General features: G+C 38.3%; 1 protein-coding gene across 1 annotated transcript in view; it reads left to right on the top strand.

Annotated features, from left to right (window-relative positions):
- LOC309475524 (T-lymphocyte activation antigen CD86-like) overlaps positions 1-11,086 on the top strand; it is a 226,337-nt gene extending 215,251 nt beyond the window's left edge. Inside the window, exons 3-4 of the mRNA XM_082138358.1 lie at positions 10,618-10,658; positions 10,754-11,086. Of these exons, the coding sequence (XP_081994484.1) occupies positions 10,618-10,656 (39 nt within the window). The 3' untranslated portion in view covers positions 10,657-10,658; positions 10,754-11,086. The remainder of the gene's footprint in view (positions 1-10,617; positions 10,659-10,753) is intronic.
- The last annotated feature ends 9,602 nt before the right edge of the window (positions 11,087-20,688 follow it).

The raw sequence follows: 20,688 nt of genomic DNA on the forward strand, positions 1-20,688 counted from the left end.
TTTATCTAACTTGGCGACATTACACATTGAATGAAGTATCAGTAAAACTTAACTTTGTTTGTAGTGACTATTTTGACTTTCCTTTATGCCGGAAGGGAGGGGAGGAGGGAGGAGACGGGATGAGGAGGAGGGAGGGTCTAGCTAGCCTCCGTTTTGTTTGACAACAATTCGAATGTCAACAAGAAGTTACGACTCCCGGGATCGCTTAGAGCACCTTTACTTAATGTCTTAATTTAATTGTAAAAATCTAGCAATCTGTACTATTCACATAATATGCTTTGTTTACTCAGAAAACCCAAGTAAAGATTAACTGATTGGTTTGAGTTTGCTTTTTGAGGCGGGGAAAATCTTGATGGACTTTCCACTAATTGCCTCCACTTCTGCAGTTATTTTTCTCTGCTTGCATTCACTAATTTCCCAAATCATCCTGAACGTTGAATTGTCAATAGAACGGACAAATTTGAGAGAACATCACTTAAGCTGACTTCATAAAATTGATGTTGATTTTCCTAAAATGTTTTTAGTCACCATTATGGCGATTAGTGATCCCTTTGGTTGGGCACTTCATTTATACTTCATATATAGTTTCAAAGGAAGAGAAGTAATATATATATATATATATATATATATATATATATATATATATATATATATATATATGAATGAATGAATGATGTATAACATAACTATATTTCATGTCAATTAATGATCTTTTATAATTTTGTTGCTAACACTTATGTCTTAAACACCTTGTGAAACTTTTAATTGGGTTTATATAATCCCTCTATAATTGTGGTCCATCTTGCAATTAATCATGCTTGAGGTTTGCATGTTTTTTTTAAGTAAGTCTAACTAATTAGATTTAACAGTGAACCAAGACATGACATATGATGTATGGTCTACTGTACCCACCCAATCGCCCACACATCTAGTCTGACAACAATCCTATCTGAGTCTCTAAATTGTTACTCCGATCAGACCATCAGAGAATACAGTCTCTTACGCAATTTTTTCTGCATTAAGACAAGTGATGCATAGCATACATCTTAGCACCGTCTAAATTCCCTGAAAGCTTTGTTTCCCACGTAATATCAGCAGATGCTCAATCTATTCTGCACACATTTTTCGTGTGTGGGGCTTTGTCGGTTGTTATATTACCTGTAACAGCTGGGTTCACTTAACAACAAGGACATCTTATCCCGTCTGTGTAGCAATGAAACTTTGACTGTCATTATTACTAGTGTCATGATCTACTGCTCGAGTTACAGGATTCTGTTCTGTTTTTGCAGTTGCGGCTTCATCTGTGTGTTTGCAGTGTTGATACATAAAGGTGTACATCTGAAAAACTCATTTAAAAGTTAAAATTATGCCACATTAATAAATGTCAGATTGTGTCTTTACAGATAAAGTCATTTCAGTGTTTCTGCAGGAAACAGTAGAGGCTGTTATTGGTAGTTCTGTTCTCCTGCCATGTTCTTCCACTGAACATGATAAAACCTCAAGACACTGATGTACATTGGAGATACAACAATGACAGCAAGATTGTTTGTGATATAATCAAGGGTAAAGATTCAGTGGAGGACCAGGACCCACATTACAAGAACAAAACTGAAACATTCCTTGATGAGTATCTGAGAGGAAACTTCTCCATCAAACTCAACAATCTCATTCACAATGATCCAGAAAATACATCTGCTCTCACAAACCCATCTTATTCTGAACAGGAGACTGTACAGCTGATTATCAACGCTTCGTAAAACTGGTGGAATGTATGAGATTTTAATGTCAAAGGTTTTTATACAATCTGAATACACAGCTGATGATTCAGTATGAATACTGCGGTATATAAGTTATAGATGGATCTGTTGCCTTTATCACAGAGCAGTATTTTTTTTTTTTTTTTTTGGTTTGGTTGTAGGAGACATCATCGCATAAGATTGCATCATACTGTATCTCTGGTGTAAAAAACACACTGTTTTGTGCTGGTATATTCTTAGTAGACAAATCTTTTTATTGGAATTATTATTATTATTTTTTTTTATTTTATTTTTTTATTCAAAAGTTACATAACAATCACATTTACCTAAATCCTGCACACAACATCACAAACACAATATAGAGCTGGACATTTTTTTGGGAATCCCACGGGAATCTCTTTATGCTCTCCTGTTTGCTTTGGTGTGGCTGGTAAAGTGAATGACGTGCTCCACACACCCGTACCAGTTGGTGGCTGTAATATATGCACCAAGTTGGTATACAATGCCAACCACCAATAATATAAGAGAAGAAGGCTTCCCCCATACACTGTGTTGCCGCGAAAATCACAATCAAAATGGAGTCAGACATGAAAGACACACCAGAGCCCGTCTACATTCTCTGGACACACTCCTACGACTACTGTCGGAAAACGATCCATCAGTTGTGCTCACCGACATTTCAGGGCGGTCTGAAATCACCAAAAAATGTAGACGTGTTGATAAAGACGGCGTGAAAACGCCATACGCTAGTTGCAAGACATGCAGACAAATGATTAAATACCATTCCGACTCAGGCACGAGTGGCCTTCAGCGTCACACATGTAGTGTGTGTGTGTTTGCATGGATGATTTACAGGAAATTTAATGTGTTTAAACTGGCTTTCAGTTCAATAAAGTAACATAAACTGTGCTATGCTGTTATCTGTACTGTATTTATTTTTACTGTAACTGACAGATTCCGGTAAAAAAAAACACAACACGGGAGTGGGAGGGAATAGGAGGCATTCTTCTGGGATTGGGACGGGATTGGATGTTTTTTCGTGGGATTGGGACGGGACAGGATTTTTTTTTGTGGGACGGGAGAGATTTGAAAATCCACTCCCGTGTCACCCTCTAATGTACAGAACATATGACCCAAAGTGGCCTAATCTCTGTGACATCTAGAACATCTTGCTGCTCAACAGTGGCTTTTTTATAGTTGTCCTTTTAATACAATTTTATTTTGAGAGAAACTTTCCTTAATAAGCCTTTATCTGAGCAAGTTATCTTGTGCTGTAAATTACTCACAAATCTTATGATAGTTCTATAATCTCCATTCAGTTTTCACACAATATTAGTTGTGTTCATGCCTTTTGCATAACATTGCACAATTTCATGCTTTTCATCTTCTGATAGATAATAATTTTGGTTACATACAATTGAATAGAGTAAAGGTTATGTGTATATGGCCTGCTTTCCTAGGGTAGGGCTCTGAGGTCGGAATTTGGCCCAAACCCAGAGTATAGGAATAGTTAGGAGTGAGGAGATGGGGTGGTGGAGGGATGCTGGAAAACTGTCATGGAACAGAGGTAAGTCTGCTGTATATATACCTCTAATCTCGTTAATTGAGTTGATTAACTGAATGTGCTCCTCGCAAACTTTGTTAATAAAACATCATATCAAGAGAAATATTAACATTAAAACAAAAAGTTCAAATAAATGTAAACAAGCAATGCACACAATCCAACCTACATTCTGATACTGTAGGCTATGCCCAAACAAGCAAAGTTTGAAAGGCAAATGAGTTTGGGAACTTTCAGTTTCTGAAGGTCAGAATGAGGATGTTACTGGTGACAAAACCAAGACATTACCGTGTAAACTAAACACAACATACTCATCTAGTCTGACAACTATCTCTGTGTTTCTCCTCCCATCAGCCTCGAGTCTCTCAGAGATTGTTCAGTCTGTCGGGATAAAAACAAGAGAGAGGAACTGTGAGGAAGATCTTTCTGGATTGAGCCCAGATATAAAAAAAGAAAACAGGTAATTTCTTGTTGTAGAAAAATACCAGGCTGTAATCTGTTGTTTTCTCAGAGGAGTTTAAGAAAGAAGCTTCAATCTCATATTCATGTAAGTCTGAGAACATTTACTCATTTACTGCTGTTCATTTCACTAATACTGGATCAGACGTCACATCAGACAGAAGGACAACTATAGCTGCTTGTTGAAAAGACCAGCTTGGAAATATATTTGTTTTATGTTTTTTAAATAAGTCTTTTCTGCTCACCAAGACTGCTTTTATTTAATCAAAATACAGTAAAAACAGTAATATGGCAAAAGAAAATTACAAATTAAAATATCTGTGTTCTATTGTAAAACATTTGAAAATGTAATGTATTCCTGTGATCAAAGGTGAATTTTCACCATCATAACTCCAGTCTTCAGTATCACATGATCCTTCAGAAACCATTCTATGCTGATTTGTTACTCAAGAAACATTTCTTATTATTATCAATGTTGAAAACAGCTGTGCCGCTTAATATTTCTGTGGAAATGGTGATATTTTTTTCAGGATTCTTTCTGAATAGAAAGTTTAATCCTTGATGAACAAAACTTTTAATTTCTCTCTCTTTTTTAAAAATAAATAAAATAATCTTACCACAAATGTTTGAATAGTATCATTGTTTCCACAGAAATGTTAAATGTAGTCTAACCAATGAAGAAGAGGGTTTCACTTTATTTGGATGATCCATTTAACACATTCTGTTGGCTATAAGTAAAGGTGCACATACTTGTCGACAGAGTATTAACATACTTGTTAATAGAGTATTAGAATAAGTTGACATGTAGTTGCAAAGTTACTTATAGTTAGTAGAATATCTGTTGGGGAGCATCAAAATAAAGTGTAACTCAATATTAAGCAGACAGTCTACTAATACTCTAATGAGAGTTAGTTAACATGTAGTTGCAAAGTTAGTTATAGTCAACAGAATGTTCAAAAGGGACCATCAACATAAAGTGTCACCGAAATAAAACTGAGCTTTTGTCATGTAATTTACTGATTAATTAAATTACAGACAAACAGATGAGATACACTCAGAAACATGTTCAATATTGATAATAGTGAAAAATCAGTAGAGGATCAAGAGTCAGAGTACAAAAGTATGTGAAAAGCTTGTAAGGTCAACCAGTATGTATAATATATAGTTTGTGATCAGTTCACCTGGTTACTGTTGACGTCACTTATACGTCAGATGTCATATACGTAGAATGCATGCGTGTACTGAAACTTCCGAGTTGATAGTCTACAATAGCTTACTTTCTGTTTCTTGAAAAAGCATTTACTTAATTGATTAGAATAACTTAATTTCAGACATACTTGCAATATAGTCAAATAAAACATTATTAATATTGGGCCACCATGATAATCAGGTATGTATGATGAATTCTGAATGAAATGGAACTTCTTAGCAATTCTTAGCAATGTGCTCCGGTCTGACGTTTGGCCTGCTGTTTTTTGGTCGTCAAACAAAGGGAAAACCTTTAAGCATCTTGAATACATTAAACATGACTTATTTTAAACCTGATTATCAGGTTTATCTGCATGGTTTATCTGCTCTAACTATTATTTTGATTTTGATTTTGTTATTGTTATTGTTATTGTCATTAGCAATCAGCATTAGCATTAGCATTAGCATTGCATTAGTCTTTTGTGTCTCTGCATATGCAGTAAATTTGAGTTAATAGATTAGCTAAGTCTTTCTGTGTATTTAAGGTTGCATTAGCATTGCATTAGTCGTTTGTGTCTCTGCATATGCAGTAAGTTTTAGTTAATAGATTAGCTAAGTCTTTCTGTATATTTAAGGTTTGAATATATGTATTAACTTACTAAACTGATTAATTTTGACAATTTAGTTGAATAATGATATTAAAAAAAATCAAATAACAGAATCCTAGTCTAAGTGATACATCTTTGCTGAATTATGAATTCAGGGATCAATGAATTGAATGATTCCTCTTAATTGGTCAATAGATTATGATGAATAGTAAAGTTGTTTAAAATCTAATTCATGGAACTATAAAATAGTAATAAGTAACTTCTGTAAAAATAAATAAATAAATAAATAAAATAAATAATTATAATGTTTGCAATAACGTTTCTAAGTGTCTGACTTAAAAAAAAAATATAGATTTACCCAGAGGCATAGCAAAGAAAAGTGGGGAGGTGGACATTTTACACATTTTGTGTACGTGTCTTCATCTCTAATAAGACAAGTGATGCATTCACATAAATCTTTCTACTTATCGTTTTATCTAGACTTAGTATCTTCTAAATTCCCTGAAAGTTTTTTTTTCTCTTCAGCACAAATTATTTGTGAGCAGGGTTTGGTTGTTTTTTATATTATACCTGTAACAGCTAGGTTCTAAAATGTGTCATATTTTGCATATTTTATTTATTTACATTAATAAGTAAATGTATTTGATTTATAAATCATTTAATAAATTAAAACTTGATAAGTGGTATGATTTATAATAAATACTCTGGCATTTACCAGGCAGTGGGGCTTCAGCTTAGTCTTAAAGCACATTTCTGTCAGGACCACTTGCACTACATAATTCGAGAATGTATTCTGATTCAAGGGGAATCAGAATGCCAAATCTTGACTGACGAGAGGAGGAGCTGGGGATGGAAGAAAGTAATTAGTTCCTAAGAAACGCGATAGCAGCTGATAATACTGAAGGAGCTTATATATGTATACAGTGATAGGCATCGTATTCCTATAGGTAGACGTGGATCAGCTGAGAGTCAGTTGATGTGAGCTTGACTAACGTGACCTGCCAGAACTGATGCTACGTTTGATATGGCTTCAATTATTTCCCTCTGCGACCGTCTGCGATGATGCAAAACAAATTTCCTAAATGTAATTATCACTTAAAAGTGTGTGTGTGTGTACAGGTTTGACTGTGAGGAGGGGCAGTCTAAGCAGATCGGTGGCCCATTTCAAATAAACAGTCCCTTAATCAAATAAGCCCTCAAATAAAAAGTCAAATTAATAGTGGTGTCACATTCTCAATTCACCAGACCAGTCACCTTAGCACACTATGTTTCCCATAATCCTCTCTGGCTACCACCCACCCACCTGTGCACACTCAACTATCACCTCGCCTGTCTGCCATCAGCCTCATCAGTTCCTCCATAAAAGCCAGCACCAAACACAAATGCTTTGTCTGGTCTTGTCGTTCTATGATGAACACTTCCCTGTGCGAGCCTGTCTCGAACTGTTCAGTCTTCATCTCATCTTCCAGTTATCCCGTCCTTCACTTACCTCTACTCATCGTCTGCAACGGATAAGAACTGTCAATTCTCTGCCAGTACCACCATATCTATCTGCTATCCTGTCAAATTCATTGCAGCCCCTAACCACAGTTTGTCATTGACTCCAGTTTACCCCAAAATTGTAACCAAACCTTCCACAGACTCTGCACCAGTGACTCTCAGGACCGCTTATTCTCCCTCTCTAGACGTTTACCAAGCCTGAAAGGCAGTGTCCTTCAGTACGGAGCTAATGGCAAAGTCCGCCAGGGAAAAGCCAAAATGGTCAGCCTCCATTTTGGTCAAAAAAGGCTCTTAGGAAGTTCTCCATTCCTCAGCTCTCACATCCAAAGTCCACCATTCCCGAGTCCGCTCCTAAGTCCGTTCCAGTGGGAGAAATTCCCCAGTCCATTCCAGTTGGAGAAATTCCCAAGTCCGTTCCAGTGGGAGACATTTCAGAGCCTACCCTTCCTGTCTGCCCTGGTAGGTTCAAAAAGGTGGTGCTCACCATTTATGTTGCTGCTGTTATGTGTGTTTGGGCCGCACACAGCGGCTCCAGCCCCTGACAAGAGTCCAGGGATGGCTACAGTCCCAGAGCTCTGCCCAGTGGCGGTTCTCGTCTCAGAGCACAGCCCATGAGCCCGCTCCAGAGTCAGTTCTGGTCCATAATCCCATAGCTCCTCCCAAGGAAATTGAGGCAGCTATACGTCTCCGGCCATAGTGGCCGAGCTAAGCTCCAGCCTCAAGGCCACAATGGCCGATTCTCCCTGGCTTCCTGAGCTTCCTGAACCTCCCTGGCTCCCTGAGCTTCCGGCGCCTCCTTGAGCTTCCTGAGCTTCCCTGACTCCCAGAGCTTCTGGTGCCTCCCTGAGCTTCCAGCACCTCCCTGAGCTCCCTAAACCTCCCTGGCTCCCTGGCTCCCTGGGCTTCCGGCACCTCCCTGAGCTTCTTGAACCTCCCTGGCTCCCTGAGCTTCCTGAACCTCCCTGAGCTTCCTTAACCTCCCTGGCTCCCAGAGCTTCTGGTGCCTCCCTGAGCTTCCGGCGCCTCCAGGAGCTTCCTGAACCTCCCTGGCTCCTTGAGCTTCCGGCGCCTCCCTGAACTTCTTGAACCTCTGTGGCTCCCTTAGCTTCCTGAACCTTCCTGGCTCCCAGAGCTTCTGGTGCCTCCCTGAGCTTCCTGAACCTCCCTGGCTCCCTGAACCTCCCTGAGTTTCCTGAACCTCCCTGGCTTCCTGAACCTCCCTGAGCTTCCTGAACCTCCCTGGCTCCCTGAGCTACCAGCGCCTCCCCTGGCTCCCAGAGCTTCTGGTGCCTCCCTGAGCTTCCTGAACCTCCCTGGCTCCCTGAACCTCCCTGAGTTTCCTGAACCTCCCTGGCTTCCTGAACCTCCCTGAGCTTCCTGAACCTCCCTGGCTCCCTGAGCTACCAGCGCCTCCCTGGCTCCCTGAGCCACTGGCACCTCCCTGGTCACCTGCACGGCCGGCACTCCTCTTGCTCCCTGTACTGCTGGAACCACCCTGGAGGCGTTCTAACCTGCCAGCACCGCCCTGTTCACCTACTTATTAAAAAAATTGAAACTCAGACCTAATTTATTTAGCTGTGCTAATCTTATATAAAGACTAAACATAAAGATTTTCATTGTTGTTAATTTGCAATAGGAAAAGGTAAATGCTCCAGAAAAGAACACTTTTTCAAACGTCTTCTGGGATTTCTTAACATTTAAAAGGATTTTCTCAGGGGTGCAATATGAAATTAGTTCTTTGATCCAGTGTTTTCTTGATGGAGCATGAGTCGACTTCTAATTCACTAAGATACATTTTTCCCCACAGTTCCCGCCAAAACTGTGAAATACTTTTTTATGATGAGAGGAATCTAATAAATCAGTATCCCCTAATATACAAATTTTAGGATCATCACTAATCGGGATACCTAAAACCTTTGGAAAGGAATACCTGAAGGTATATAAATTATATATGCGGATCATTTTACTGACTCTCTCGTTCAATCTCGTTAATTAAAATGAACGAATCTTTGAATCATTTCGTTCATTTAAGTGGCTTTAAATGTTATACTTTTAAAAGCCAAATTCCCCGAACACATCCACCTACGCAATCTTGATCATATTCTGTATAAGGAAATCATGGTAACACTTTAGAATAAGGTTCCTTTCGTTAATGAATAACTACACAGGAACAAATGAGTAACACAATATTAACAATCTAGTAACTACTATTAACTAACAAGAAACTCTGATTAATGAATTAGCTCACTATTAACTAATCAATAACTACTATTTGTTTAATGCTTCCCAGAGAACTACTGAAAAAGTTTCATAATTCATGCAAAACTAATCAATAACTAATGCAGGACAAATGTCTAGCACTACATTAACATTTTAACTGCTATTGTAAACAAATACACAAGGTTATTTACATTATCAATATGTAATAGCATATCTGACTTATGATTTGAGAAAGCTGTCAATAATTAGTCTATGCTGTCATATAGCAATAATTAGCTAGCTCATATATATATATATATGTGTGTGTGTGTGTGTGTGTGTGTGTGTGTGTGTGTGTGTGTGTGTGTGTGTGTGTGTGTGTGTGTGTGTGTGTGTGTGTGTGTGTGTGTGTGTGAATATCTTGTGAATGATTAGAAGATTCTACACTTTAGGATTGGCTTTTCATTAGTTACTACTGTAAGAATCATGGTAACTAACTAGTAATGACTCAAGTGTTACTGCATACTTCTATGGGAATTACGCATTATAAAGTGAATATCATGGTCATTTTAAGCTTTTGGGGTTTTTGGTGAAGTTTAAGATAGTAATTCCGATAGAATTTATAACACTTGAGTCATTACTAGTTAGTTACAAATGAAAAGCCAATCCTAAAGTGTAGAATCTTCTAACCATTCACAAGATATTCACACACACACACACACACACACACACACACACACACACACACACACACACACACACACACACACACACACACACACACACATATATATATATATATACATTTGTCCTGCATTAGTTATTGATTAGTTTTGCATGAATTATGAAACTTTTTCAGTAGTTCTCTGGGAAGCATTAAAAAAATTGCAGTTATTGATTAGTTAATAGTGAACTAACACTTTCATCTGTGTGCTATTACTTACTAATTCGTTAATCAGAGTTTCTTGTTAGTTAATATTACTAGATTGTTAATATTGTGTTACTCATTTGTTCCTTTGTAGTTAATCATTAACGAAGGAACCTTATTCTAAAGTGTTACCGAAATCATTATAATACAGCCCAAGATAATTTACAGGGAACAGGGAAATATTTAGCCTACTTTACCTTCCGAGTCTTTCGTTCATTTGTCACGTGGCAAACGCAATGAATGGATCATTCATGAATGAACCCTTGATCACTGAATGATGACTATTATACTGACAAAACATGAGATCATTTAACCACTAGGAAATCTTATCCATCTGTGTAGCAATCAAACTTTGAATTTGCCATTATTATTAGTGTCATGATCTACTACAGGCTCTTTTTTGTTCTGTTTCTGCAGATGCTGCTTCATCTGTGTATTTGCAGTGCTGATAAATAAAGGTGAGCACACAAAACAACACAAAAGTTAAAAATAAAAGCATACCTTTTGAATAAATGATGGACTGTGTGTTTGGACTTGCAATTTCTCGTTTCAGTGTCTCTGCAGGAAACAGTAGAGGCTGTTATTGGTGGTTCTGTTCTCCTGCCGTGTTCTTCCACTGAACATGATCTGAAACTTCAAGACACTGATGTACATTGGAGAGACAATAAAGACAAAATTGTGTATAGTATAATTAAGGGTAAAGATTCAGTAGCAGGTCAGGACCCAGAATACAAGAACAGAGCTGAAACATTCCCAGAGGAGTATAAGAGAGGAAACTTCTGCCTTAAATTAATCAATCTGACTCATGCTGATGCAAGAAAATACAACTGCTTCATCACACACCCATCTTATTCTAAACAGGAGACTGTAGAACTGGTCATCATTGGTACGTAAAACTGGTTAAATGTATGATGATTTTAATGAACAATCTGACTACAATAAGTGTTGGACCAATTAGTGATGTTCCAGTGTTGCTATAAAATGTAAATTGATCTGTTGTCTGTATCACATTGCAGTAATGTAGTTTTTTTTCTTTACTTTTTGTTCCACTGAACAAGAAAACCAAGGGGAAGATACAGGAGAAGACAGTGTCAGGACATCATCGCACTGGACTTACATTGTATCAACTGTACTGTTTATAGTGATTATAGTGTTTTTATTCTTTATTTACCGTAAAAAAAAAAAAAAAAGAATCTGCCTATGAATCTATGAATCTAGTTCAGATAGAGTCATAGATATACGAATGGATGAATGGGGGTCATATCTTACCCAGATTTGCATTTTTATGGCATTGCTCTTTCCTGGGTATCTGTCTCCTTCCAGTCTGTTTGGAAAAGTGTTGTGTCTGTGACAATATTTCCTTTGACAACAAAGCCAGTTTTATGCTATGTTGACACCTCAGTGTCAGGATCATTGATGTTTGATCAATAGGTTAAATGTTAATTGAGTCAAAATATTTGAGTCAAGACATTCAAAAAAGACTATTATATACCACACTGGTTATTTCCATTTAAATAACTAAATAAAAGTGATCATACTGCTATAACTAAGACTCTGTTTGTTCTGGTTTTATGTACTAGTCAGTCTACTAGAATGAAACACACTTCTCTGTGCATTTCATAATTACCTGTATTTTCAAGCGCTTACAGACAGAATAGTCCCTGAAGATGAAAAGATGAATGTCATGTTTGCAAGGCGCCCTTCTTTACTTCCAGTTCCCTCGCTAATGATTCATGGGCTGTCGCCAGTCAATATGACTGCCGTGATTTGATTGTGATTTCAGACATGTCACGCCTGAGGCGTTACCCATAGCGTCATTTCGACGCAGTGCGAGTTCCCTTTCGAAAGGGAACAATTTACCAGATCATCAAGAACTTCAGAGAGCTTCAACTGCAGTTCAGAGCTGCTCAATATCAGCAGCGGTGTGTGTGTGAGAGAGTATCTGCACACACAGTGAGGCCAAGACTTGAGGACAACAGCCTGGTGTCAAGAAGGGCAGCAAAGACAGACTTCTCTCCAAGAAAATCATCAAGGACAGATTGAAATTCTGCAGGAAGTTCAAGGATTGGACAGTAGAAGTTATTTTCTCTGATGAAGTCCCCTTCCCACTGTTTGGCACATCTGGAAAATCGACTGTCCTGAGAAGAAAAAGTGAACGCTTCCATGAGTTTTGTGTCATGCCAACAGTGAAGCGTCCTGAGTGAAGACCATCCATGCTTTTTTCTTCTTTTTATCTGAGGGAGATGGCTCTCTCTCAGCAACTTCTCCCAACGATCCAGGAGCATTTGGTGATGATTCATGCATTTTCCAGCATGATGGAGCACAATGTCACAAGGCAAGGGTGATAATGAAGTGGCTCAGAGATCATTACATTGATATTTCGGATTCATGAAAACTCTCCGGATCTTAATCCCATAGAGAACCTGTGATCAATCCTCAAAAGGCGAGTGGACAAGCAGAAGCTCTGATCAACTCCGAGCATGAGGCATGAATGGATCTTCATTAGTCAGGATTTGTCCCAGAAGCTGATATCCAGCATGCCAGAGTGAATTGCAGAGGTTATGAAGAAGAAGGGTCAACACTGTAAATAGCTTTTAAAACGTATGAAATGCTTGTCGTTGTGTTCCAGTATGACATCGAAACATGAAAAAAAAAAATCAACAAATACTGAAGCAGCAAACTTTGCAAAACACAAAATGTATGACACTGACAATACTTTTTATCTATGGCAGTAAAACTCAAGGCAAACTTAAATCTGATCTTTATACAAACACTACACTCTATGAAGATCAGAGGTGAATATTTAACAACAGATTTGACAGCTGCAGTTTATCTTCTGGACATTCAAACCAATATAAACTTTGGTTTGTGTGAAACTTTCATGCATTCAAACACTTGTCAAGTTCTCTGACAATAAATGTGTAGATATACAGTAGACAAAGCAGAGATACTGCAATTCTGCTGTTTCCATTTGAGTTTAAGACGACTGTGAGAACTGAGACACATAAATGTATGAAGGTACTGGCACTCGGTTTAAGGTTAAACCTCCACTCTAGACAAAGGTGAGAGACTCTGTTTGTCATTGTACAGTGACCAGTGGAACATATTTATGATTTTGCTTTAGCACCTCAGTTGAGTTGAACCACACTGTTTATGTCAGGGATGAACGAGACAGATGCAATTGCCAATGCAGTAAGGTGAATGTATTAGACAAACACTAGTGTGAACAGCAGGCAAAGCCAATTAAACACTGGTACAGACAGTCGTGGGTATCCAGGCAACAACCAGAGCCGCAAACTGACAGTCCATAAACAAGATCCAAAATGTCAGAGTCAATGGCGATTCTAGGGGGTGGCCTGGGGTGGCCGAAGCTCATTGGCCACCCCTGTGGCCACCCCAGATCTGATAGGTAGGTCAAGTTCGTCAACACAAGAAACGAGAAATGTTGTCAATCAGTGATGACCAGGGGGGTAATCGAGCTCTCGATTTCCGTACCACCCCCGGCGGCCGCCATTGGCTAACAAGCCTTCACCTGCTGTTAGCATCCCATTGACTCCCATTCATTTTGGCGTCACTTTGACAGCGAATAACTTTACATCTGAGGCGTTTAAAGACTCCATTTGTCCATTATTTATTTCTAAAGAAACACGACAATGTATAAAATGCTCCATTACCTTGTATCTTACGTTATGGCCCCGTAGAAGCAGTTTTTGTAAAAACAGGCTAACGATTGCGTCATAACCACGCGACTCTCTGGAAATTACCGTAGAGACAGGAGGAGAAGCTTGCAGTCAATCGGGGGGAAGTGGAGGCATAAAGTCCGATAAAGTCAAGGGAGAAGCCCATAGAGAATCGTAAAGTTTCTCCTGCTCCTAGCTCATGGACAGCTCCTACTCACGCTCTCCGTCTCTGCAAGTTTCGGAAGGGAATGATTCAGATTTCTCTTGGCACAGCTACTAGAAGACTTACAACTGTCAGACAGGCTGCTCACGTCACATCCACGTCGTCAAGCTCAGTTTGAGTCTGCGCAGTTCGCTCGGCAATCAGGAAATGAGTGCTTCTAATTTGCTTCACTTTTCACCGTTGAAACCTATGGGGTCGCTGTGTCCAGTTTATATACTGTCTATGGTGATGACAGCTGATCAAATGATTTAGGGCCAGTTTCACATTTTTAACTAACACAGTAACGGTCGTACTGAGACTGTGAGAGCTGATTTCTGCTCAGCGGACGTTTGGCCATGCAGGTCAGATGACCCATGAGATAAGAGCACGCGCGCTGCACGGTGCACCTGCTGCTGCTGGTCCGTGAAACAAGAGGACGGTCACACAGTTGCAACAATACAACAACGATAAAAACGCTGGAATCAGTCGATTGAGAGGTATGGTCGGGACCCAACGCAACAGAGTGCGGCACGGGAATATAGATCTGATGGCCGAGTGCGGGCGCGGGCGGTAATGCACTCGTGTGTCGATTCAAAATAGAATTATCTATAAATTGAACAAATAAAAACGAATAAATTGTCATTCATCTGTTGCACAAAAGCAACAAGAACAACTAAAACAAAATAGAAACGATTTACAGGCCAGAGTCTCTATTTATAACATGTTTGCAGCGTTGAACAATGTAACCAATCACAGACATATGTGTTGATTTCTTGAACGCAATGGCCAATCAGATGCATTTAAGATAGAATCCCCTCACCACTCAAAATGGACTTTTTGTTCAGTGCTGAATTCTGCATACTGGCAAATCATCTATTATATCAAACAAAGTGTAGATAATATGAAAGATTAATTATGCAGCCAGTTTCATTGATAATAACAGAGATTTGTGAGATGGCGATGAACTGAGATGTCAGCTTTTTAGGAATTATTAAGTGAGAAATCCGTCCCGCGCAGGCCTCTAATGTAGACTTTAAAAACAAACCACTAACATTATATTTACATTAACAGTAGCCTAGGCTGCAATCTAGTGGATGTAAACCTTTTTGCAGATAAACACAATTGCATTTTCGGACAAGTTAATGGCCAAGTTAATTGAGTAAATCATATCCCCCACTATGGCAATTAATAACAGACTATAGTAAACACATTTCCTAAATAGGCCTGTGACTGTATCTTACATTTTATGAAATAGTACCATTATTTAAAAATAAAGTTTGCACTTTGTTTCTATTATTAAAATCACCAAACTTCTGACAACACAGAACAGAAAAGGCACAGATTAAGTAGTCATGCTAATGAGGACCAGGTGATACAGATGACTCAATCAGCACTCACAAGCACAGAGAGAGAGAGAGACTGGCTGTTTCTCAATATGCTTTCTTCAGTGATCTTGTGTCCTTGTGTTCTCGTACTACGTCATCATCAACCGTTGAAGTTAAATTCCAATACTCAAGAATGCAAGTACAGAGTACGCATGAAGTGCCCGGATGTGTCCTTGATATCAAGGATGCATCAAATGCAGACTTGAGAGAATCGAACTGCTAAAAATCCCAGAAGACGTTGCGGGCAGTCGACGTACGGAAGGCTGTAAGCTTTAAACTTCTCGTTCTCACTTAAGAGATTCCCGCTGCAAGCTCGAAATACGTGACAGCTCGTGAAAGTTTACATTTGTCGGTCTTTTGCTTCATTTTAATAAAGTGATAAAGACCTTAAGAAAGCGGCAGTATTTTTATTGGCATATTAAAAAGAATCTTAACATTGACAAAACATAGGTAACACATAGGCTACTCATAAATACACATGGTAAAATAAAAAAGATATAAACTATGAAAACAATGTCTATAATAATATGAAAGAAATGTTTAAAAGGTTGTGACATATGTTTGTGATGTTGTGTTGTATTTGCCGAGATGGTCAGTTAAGCAGCATCGCAGCACATCTCAATTCTCATAAAGATGCGTTCTGTGTTCTCGCGTCCTTCCGAGTTCTCAGTCTCAAAGAGAACGCAAGTCTGTTCTTTGCGTTCTTGGAATTGAGAAACAGCTAGAGAGACAGCAAAAAATGAGTCAGTGAACTTGAAAACTGTGACAGTTGAGCCAATGTAGTTACACTGTGTGGATTTGTGCTGAATACAAATTATGAATAGCTGAATTTTTATATAATGTATATATAAATAAAAACAGCTATTAATAATAATAATAACAACAATAAACAGCTATAAGCTATCAACAGCATCATCAGGGTTTATTTATGTACGCAACCTATGCTAAATGTAACGGTAAAACAAAATGAAAAATAAATAGTTATAGGCACTACTTTTATCCCTGATGACTTATATTAAAGTATTTAAAAAAGTTCTCGTCACTTGACATTAAATCTGACGTTATTTTGTAAAAAAATAAATAAAAAAAATAAGATCATTGGTCTAGCAGGTTTGCAGACATCTCGCACATAGAACATGGATAAGTCATCAACTGTACTGTATAATGAAGGCGTGACTCATGCCAGGCCATAAAAAAAAACAACAAAAAAAAAACACTAGACTTGTTTTCAGTTAATTTGTTGGTAGGTGCAAACACATTCAAATCCTGACTGAATCCTGAATTACACATCGATATGACTATATTAACTGAAGCTTGATAACAGATGGACTGTTTACTAATTACATTTTCAATAGTTTTTGTAGCCAATATTTATATGCCCATAAATTACAGCATAAAGTGCTATATTCTTGACTTAAGCACATTATATTTTAAGAACATGTTATATAGTCAAAAAATAAATCACTTCTAGTCAATGACTTAATAACCACAAACAACCTGGATTTTATGCTTCTAAATGAAACCTGGCTAGAAGACAGCTGCAGTGCAACAATCCTCAATGAAACATCCCCTCCTAACTTTACTTTTATGAGTGTCTGCAGAGCTGTTAAGAGAGGTGGGGGTCTAGCTGCTCTTTTTAAAGATATTTATCAATGTAAGCAAATATCATTTGGGAATTACCCGTCTTTCGAATATCTGGGTACTGTGTTAAAAGGTGCTCCTCGCATTTTACTCATCATTATTTACAGGCCTCCAAAATATTCTCCAGCCTTTGCTGAGGAATTTACAGAACTGTTATCAACAATTACCTCAGAGTTTGACTGTTTTGCCATTGCTGGAGATTTTAACATTCACATAGATAATGCAGAAAACAATATGGCAAAAGAAATCAAAACTGTTTTAAAAACTTTTGATCTGACTCAGCATGTACATGGACCCACACACAATCATGGACACACTCTAGATTTACTTATCAGTAAGGGTCTAAACATTTCATCGATTGTTATTAAGGATGTAGCACTGTCTGATCATTTCTGTATTTTCTTTGATATATTGATCTCTCCTGCCACTGAAGCTAGATCTGTGTCTGTCAAGAAGAGATGCTTAAATGAGAACACTAGTGTACTATTTATGAAGGCTATTTCCTTAACACCAAGCATATCTGCTGACTCTGTTGATTTTCTCCTTGATTCTTTTAACTCAAAAGTTAAAAGTGCAATTGATGATATTGCTCCTGTGAAAGTCAGGAAGAAGAGTGGCAGACAAAAAGCACCTTGGAGAAACTCAACAGCAGTGCAAAATATGAAAAGACAATGCAGAAAAGCAGAGCGCATGTGGCGGAAGACAAAGCTTGTAGTCCATTATAACATCTACAAAGACAGCCTTCATGCTTTCAATATGGAACTAGGCAAAGCTAGACAGACTTTCTTCTCAAATATTATAAACTGCAATTTAAACAACACACGCACTCTTTTTGCTACTGTAGAGAGACTGACAAACCCCCCAAGCCAGATTCCCAGTGAAATGCTCTCAAACAGCAAGTGCAGTGAGTTTGCTTCTTTCTTCTCTGACAAAATCAATAATATCAGAAAGGTGATCAGCACATCCTTGAGTTGCGCTGGGGTCAGACAGATCAGACCACCTGAAAAAGTAGTAACTTTGTCTGATTTCAATAAAATTGATGGCAAAATTTTGGTAGAAACCGTACAGCACCTTAAAAGATCAACATGCGCTCTTGACACACTTCCCACATCTTTTTTTAAAAGTGTGCTAAACAGTTTAGAAGCAGATCTTCTAGAAGTGGTAAATGCCTCACTTCTCTCTGGGAGTTTTCCAAACTCCCTGAAAACTGCAGTTGTCAAGCCCCTCCTGAAAAAGAACAATCTGGATAAGACCATATTAAGCAACTATAGACCGATCTCAAATCTTCCTTTCATAGGCAAGATCATAGAAAAAGTTATCTTCAATCAGCTGAACAAATTCTTAAGCTCGAATGGATACTTTGACAATTTTCAATCTGGTTTCCGACCGCATCACAGCACAGAGACAGCGCTCATAAAGATAATAAACGATATTCGCTTAAATACTGATTCAGGCAAATTATCAGTGCCGGTACTACTCGACCTCAGTGCTGCATTTGACACTGTCGATCATAACATACTTCTTGACAGGCTGGAAAACTGGGTGGGGCTTTCTGGGATAGTCCTAAAATGGTTCAGGTCATACTTAGATGAGAGAGGTTATTATGTGAGTATAGGAGACCATAAGTCTGAGTGGACATCCATGACATGCGGAGTCCCTCAAGGCTCAATTCTTGCGCCACTCCTGTTCAACCTGTATATGCTCCCAATGAGCCAAATAATGAGAAAGAACCAAATTGCTTACCACAGCTATGCAGACGACACACAGCTGTACTTAGCCCTATCGCCTAACGATTACAGCCCAATTGACTCCCTGTGCCGATGCATTGATGAAGTCAAGAGTTGGATGTGCCAAAACTTTCTTCAGTTAAACAAAGATAAAACTGAAGTCATTGCATTTGGAAACAAAGATGAAGTTCTCAAGGTGAACGCATACCTTCACTCCAGGGGTCAAACAACTAAAAATCAAGTCAGGAATCTTGGTGTGACACTAGAGTCAGACCTTAGTTTCAGTAGTCATGTCAAAGCAATAACTAAATCAGCATACTATCATCTGAAAAATATTGCAAGAATTAGATGCTTTGTTTCCAGACAAGACTTAGAGAAACTTGTGCATGCTTTCATCACCAGCAGGGTGGATTATTGTAATGGACTCCTCACTGGCCTTCCCAAAAAGACCATAAGACAGTTGCAGCTCATACAGAACGCTGCCGCCAGGATTCTGAGCAGAACCAGAAAATATGAACATATCACACCAGTCCTCAGGTCTTTACACTGGCTCCCAGTTAGATTTAGGATTGATTTTAAAGTATTATTACTGGTATATAAATCATTCAATGGCCTAGGACCTCAATACATTGCAGATATGCTCACTGAATATAAACCCAACAGATCACTCAGATCATTAGGATCATATCAGCTAGAAATACCAAGGGTTCACTCTAAGCATGGTGAGTCTGCTTTTAGCTATTATGCCAGCCACAGCTGGAACCAGCTTCCAGAAGAGATCAGATGTGTACCTACAGTGGTCACATTCAAATCCAGACTCAAAACACTTTTGTTTAGCTATGCATTTACTGAATGAGCACTGTGCCACTGTTCGTCCGACTGTACTGTACTGTACTGTATTTCATTTTATTTTTCTAAACTGTTTTAATTATTCTTATTTCTTTTTATTATTTTAATTTCTTCTATGTAAAGCACTTTGAATTGCCATTGTGTATGAAATGTGCTATATAAATAAACTTGCCTTGCCTTGCCTTGCCTCAAAGACAGATGCTGTTTGCTTGCTGAATATATTCCACTTCGGTGGAACACTGATCTGATTGTGACACTCAGTTATTTGAGTTGATTCTGTCAGTCTCCAGCTGAAACACAATGCCTGCAATTTCATAAACCTTTAATATCTGTAACATATTCGTCTCTGTGTAGAGCAACCAATGAGAGTGATAATTATGATTTTCATACATGTTTAAAAAAACTGAAAAAGTGAATAAGTAATGATTAAAAAACATTCAATTTCACACTATACATCAATATGTTTTGATCAATAGAGGAGTAAATGAACTCACCGGTGAAGTGCAGTCTGGTGCTGTTGCTGAGTTTTGGGGGGGTGTTTATGTTCATACAAGAACAAACTCCTAATTCATCAACAGTCACATTATTAATAATCAGACAATGTATAAATTGCAGTCAATATTTCTTTCTGAAATTATTTGTGTAAAAAGGGGATTGTGGTGTAGCGTCTGGACCAATCAGACACACACAAATTATTAATTTATTTAATGAGTAATCCAAACTCACTCTCCCAACAAAGGTTTATGAAACTTCCCCAAAAACTAACATCACAAGTGAAGCTAACACACTGGCAGAACGCGGTGTCTGTTACAGGACTTATTGAGACTGATAGACTGTTTTACTGATAGACTTTTTGAGACTGTTTTACGACCCCAAAAGGAATTTGCAGAGGGTGTGACATCTTCACGCTTTAAAAATCACTGATCACAAGATCAGCCCTCTTGCTCTCTTAGTCCCTTTCTGAAATGCTGATGTGAAGATGATGCTGAACTAGAAGTTGCAAA

Source organism: Leuciscus leuciscus (genome assembly GCF_965113295.1).
Source record: "Leuciscus leuciscus genome assembly, chromosome: 15".
NCBI lineage: Eukaryota > Metazoa > Chordata > Actinopteri > Cypriniformes > Leuciscidae > Leuciscus > Leuciscus leuciscus.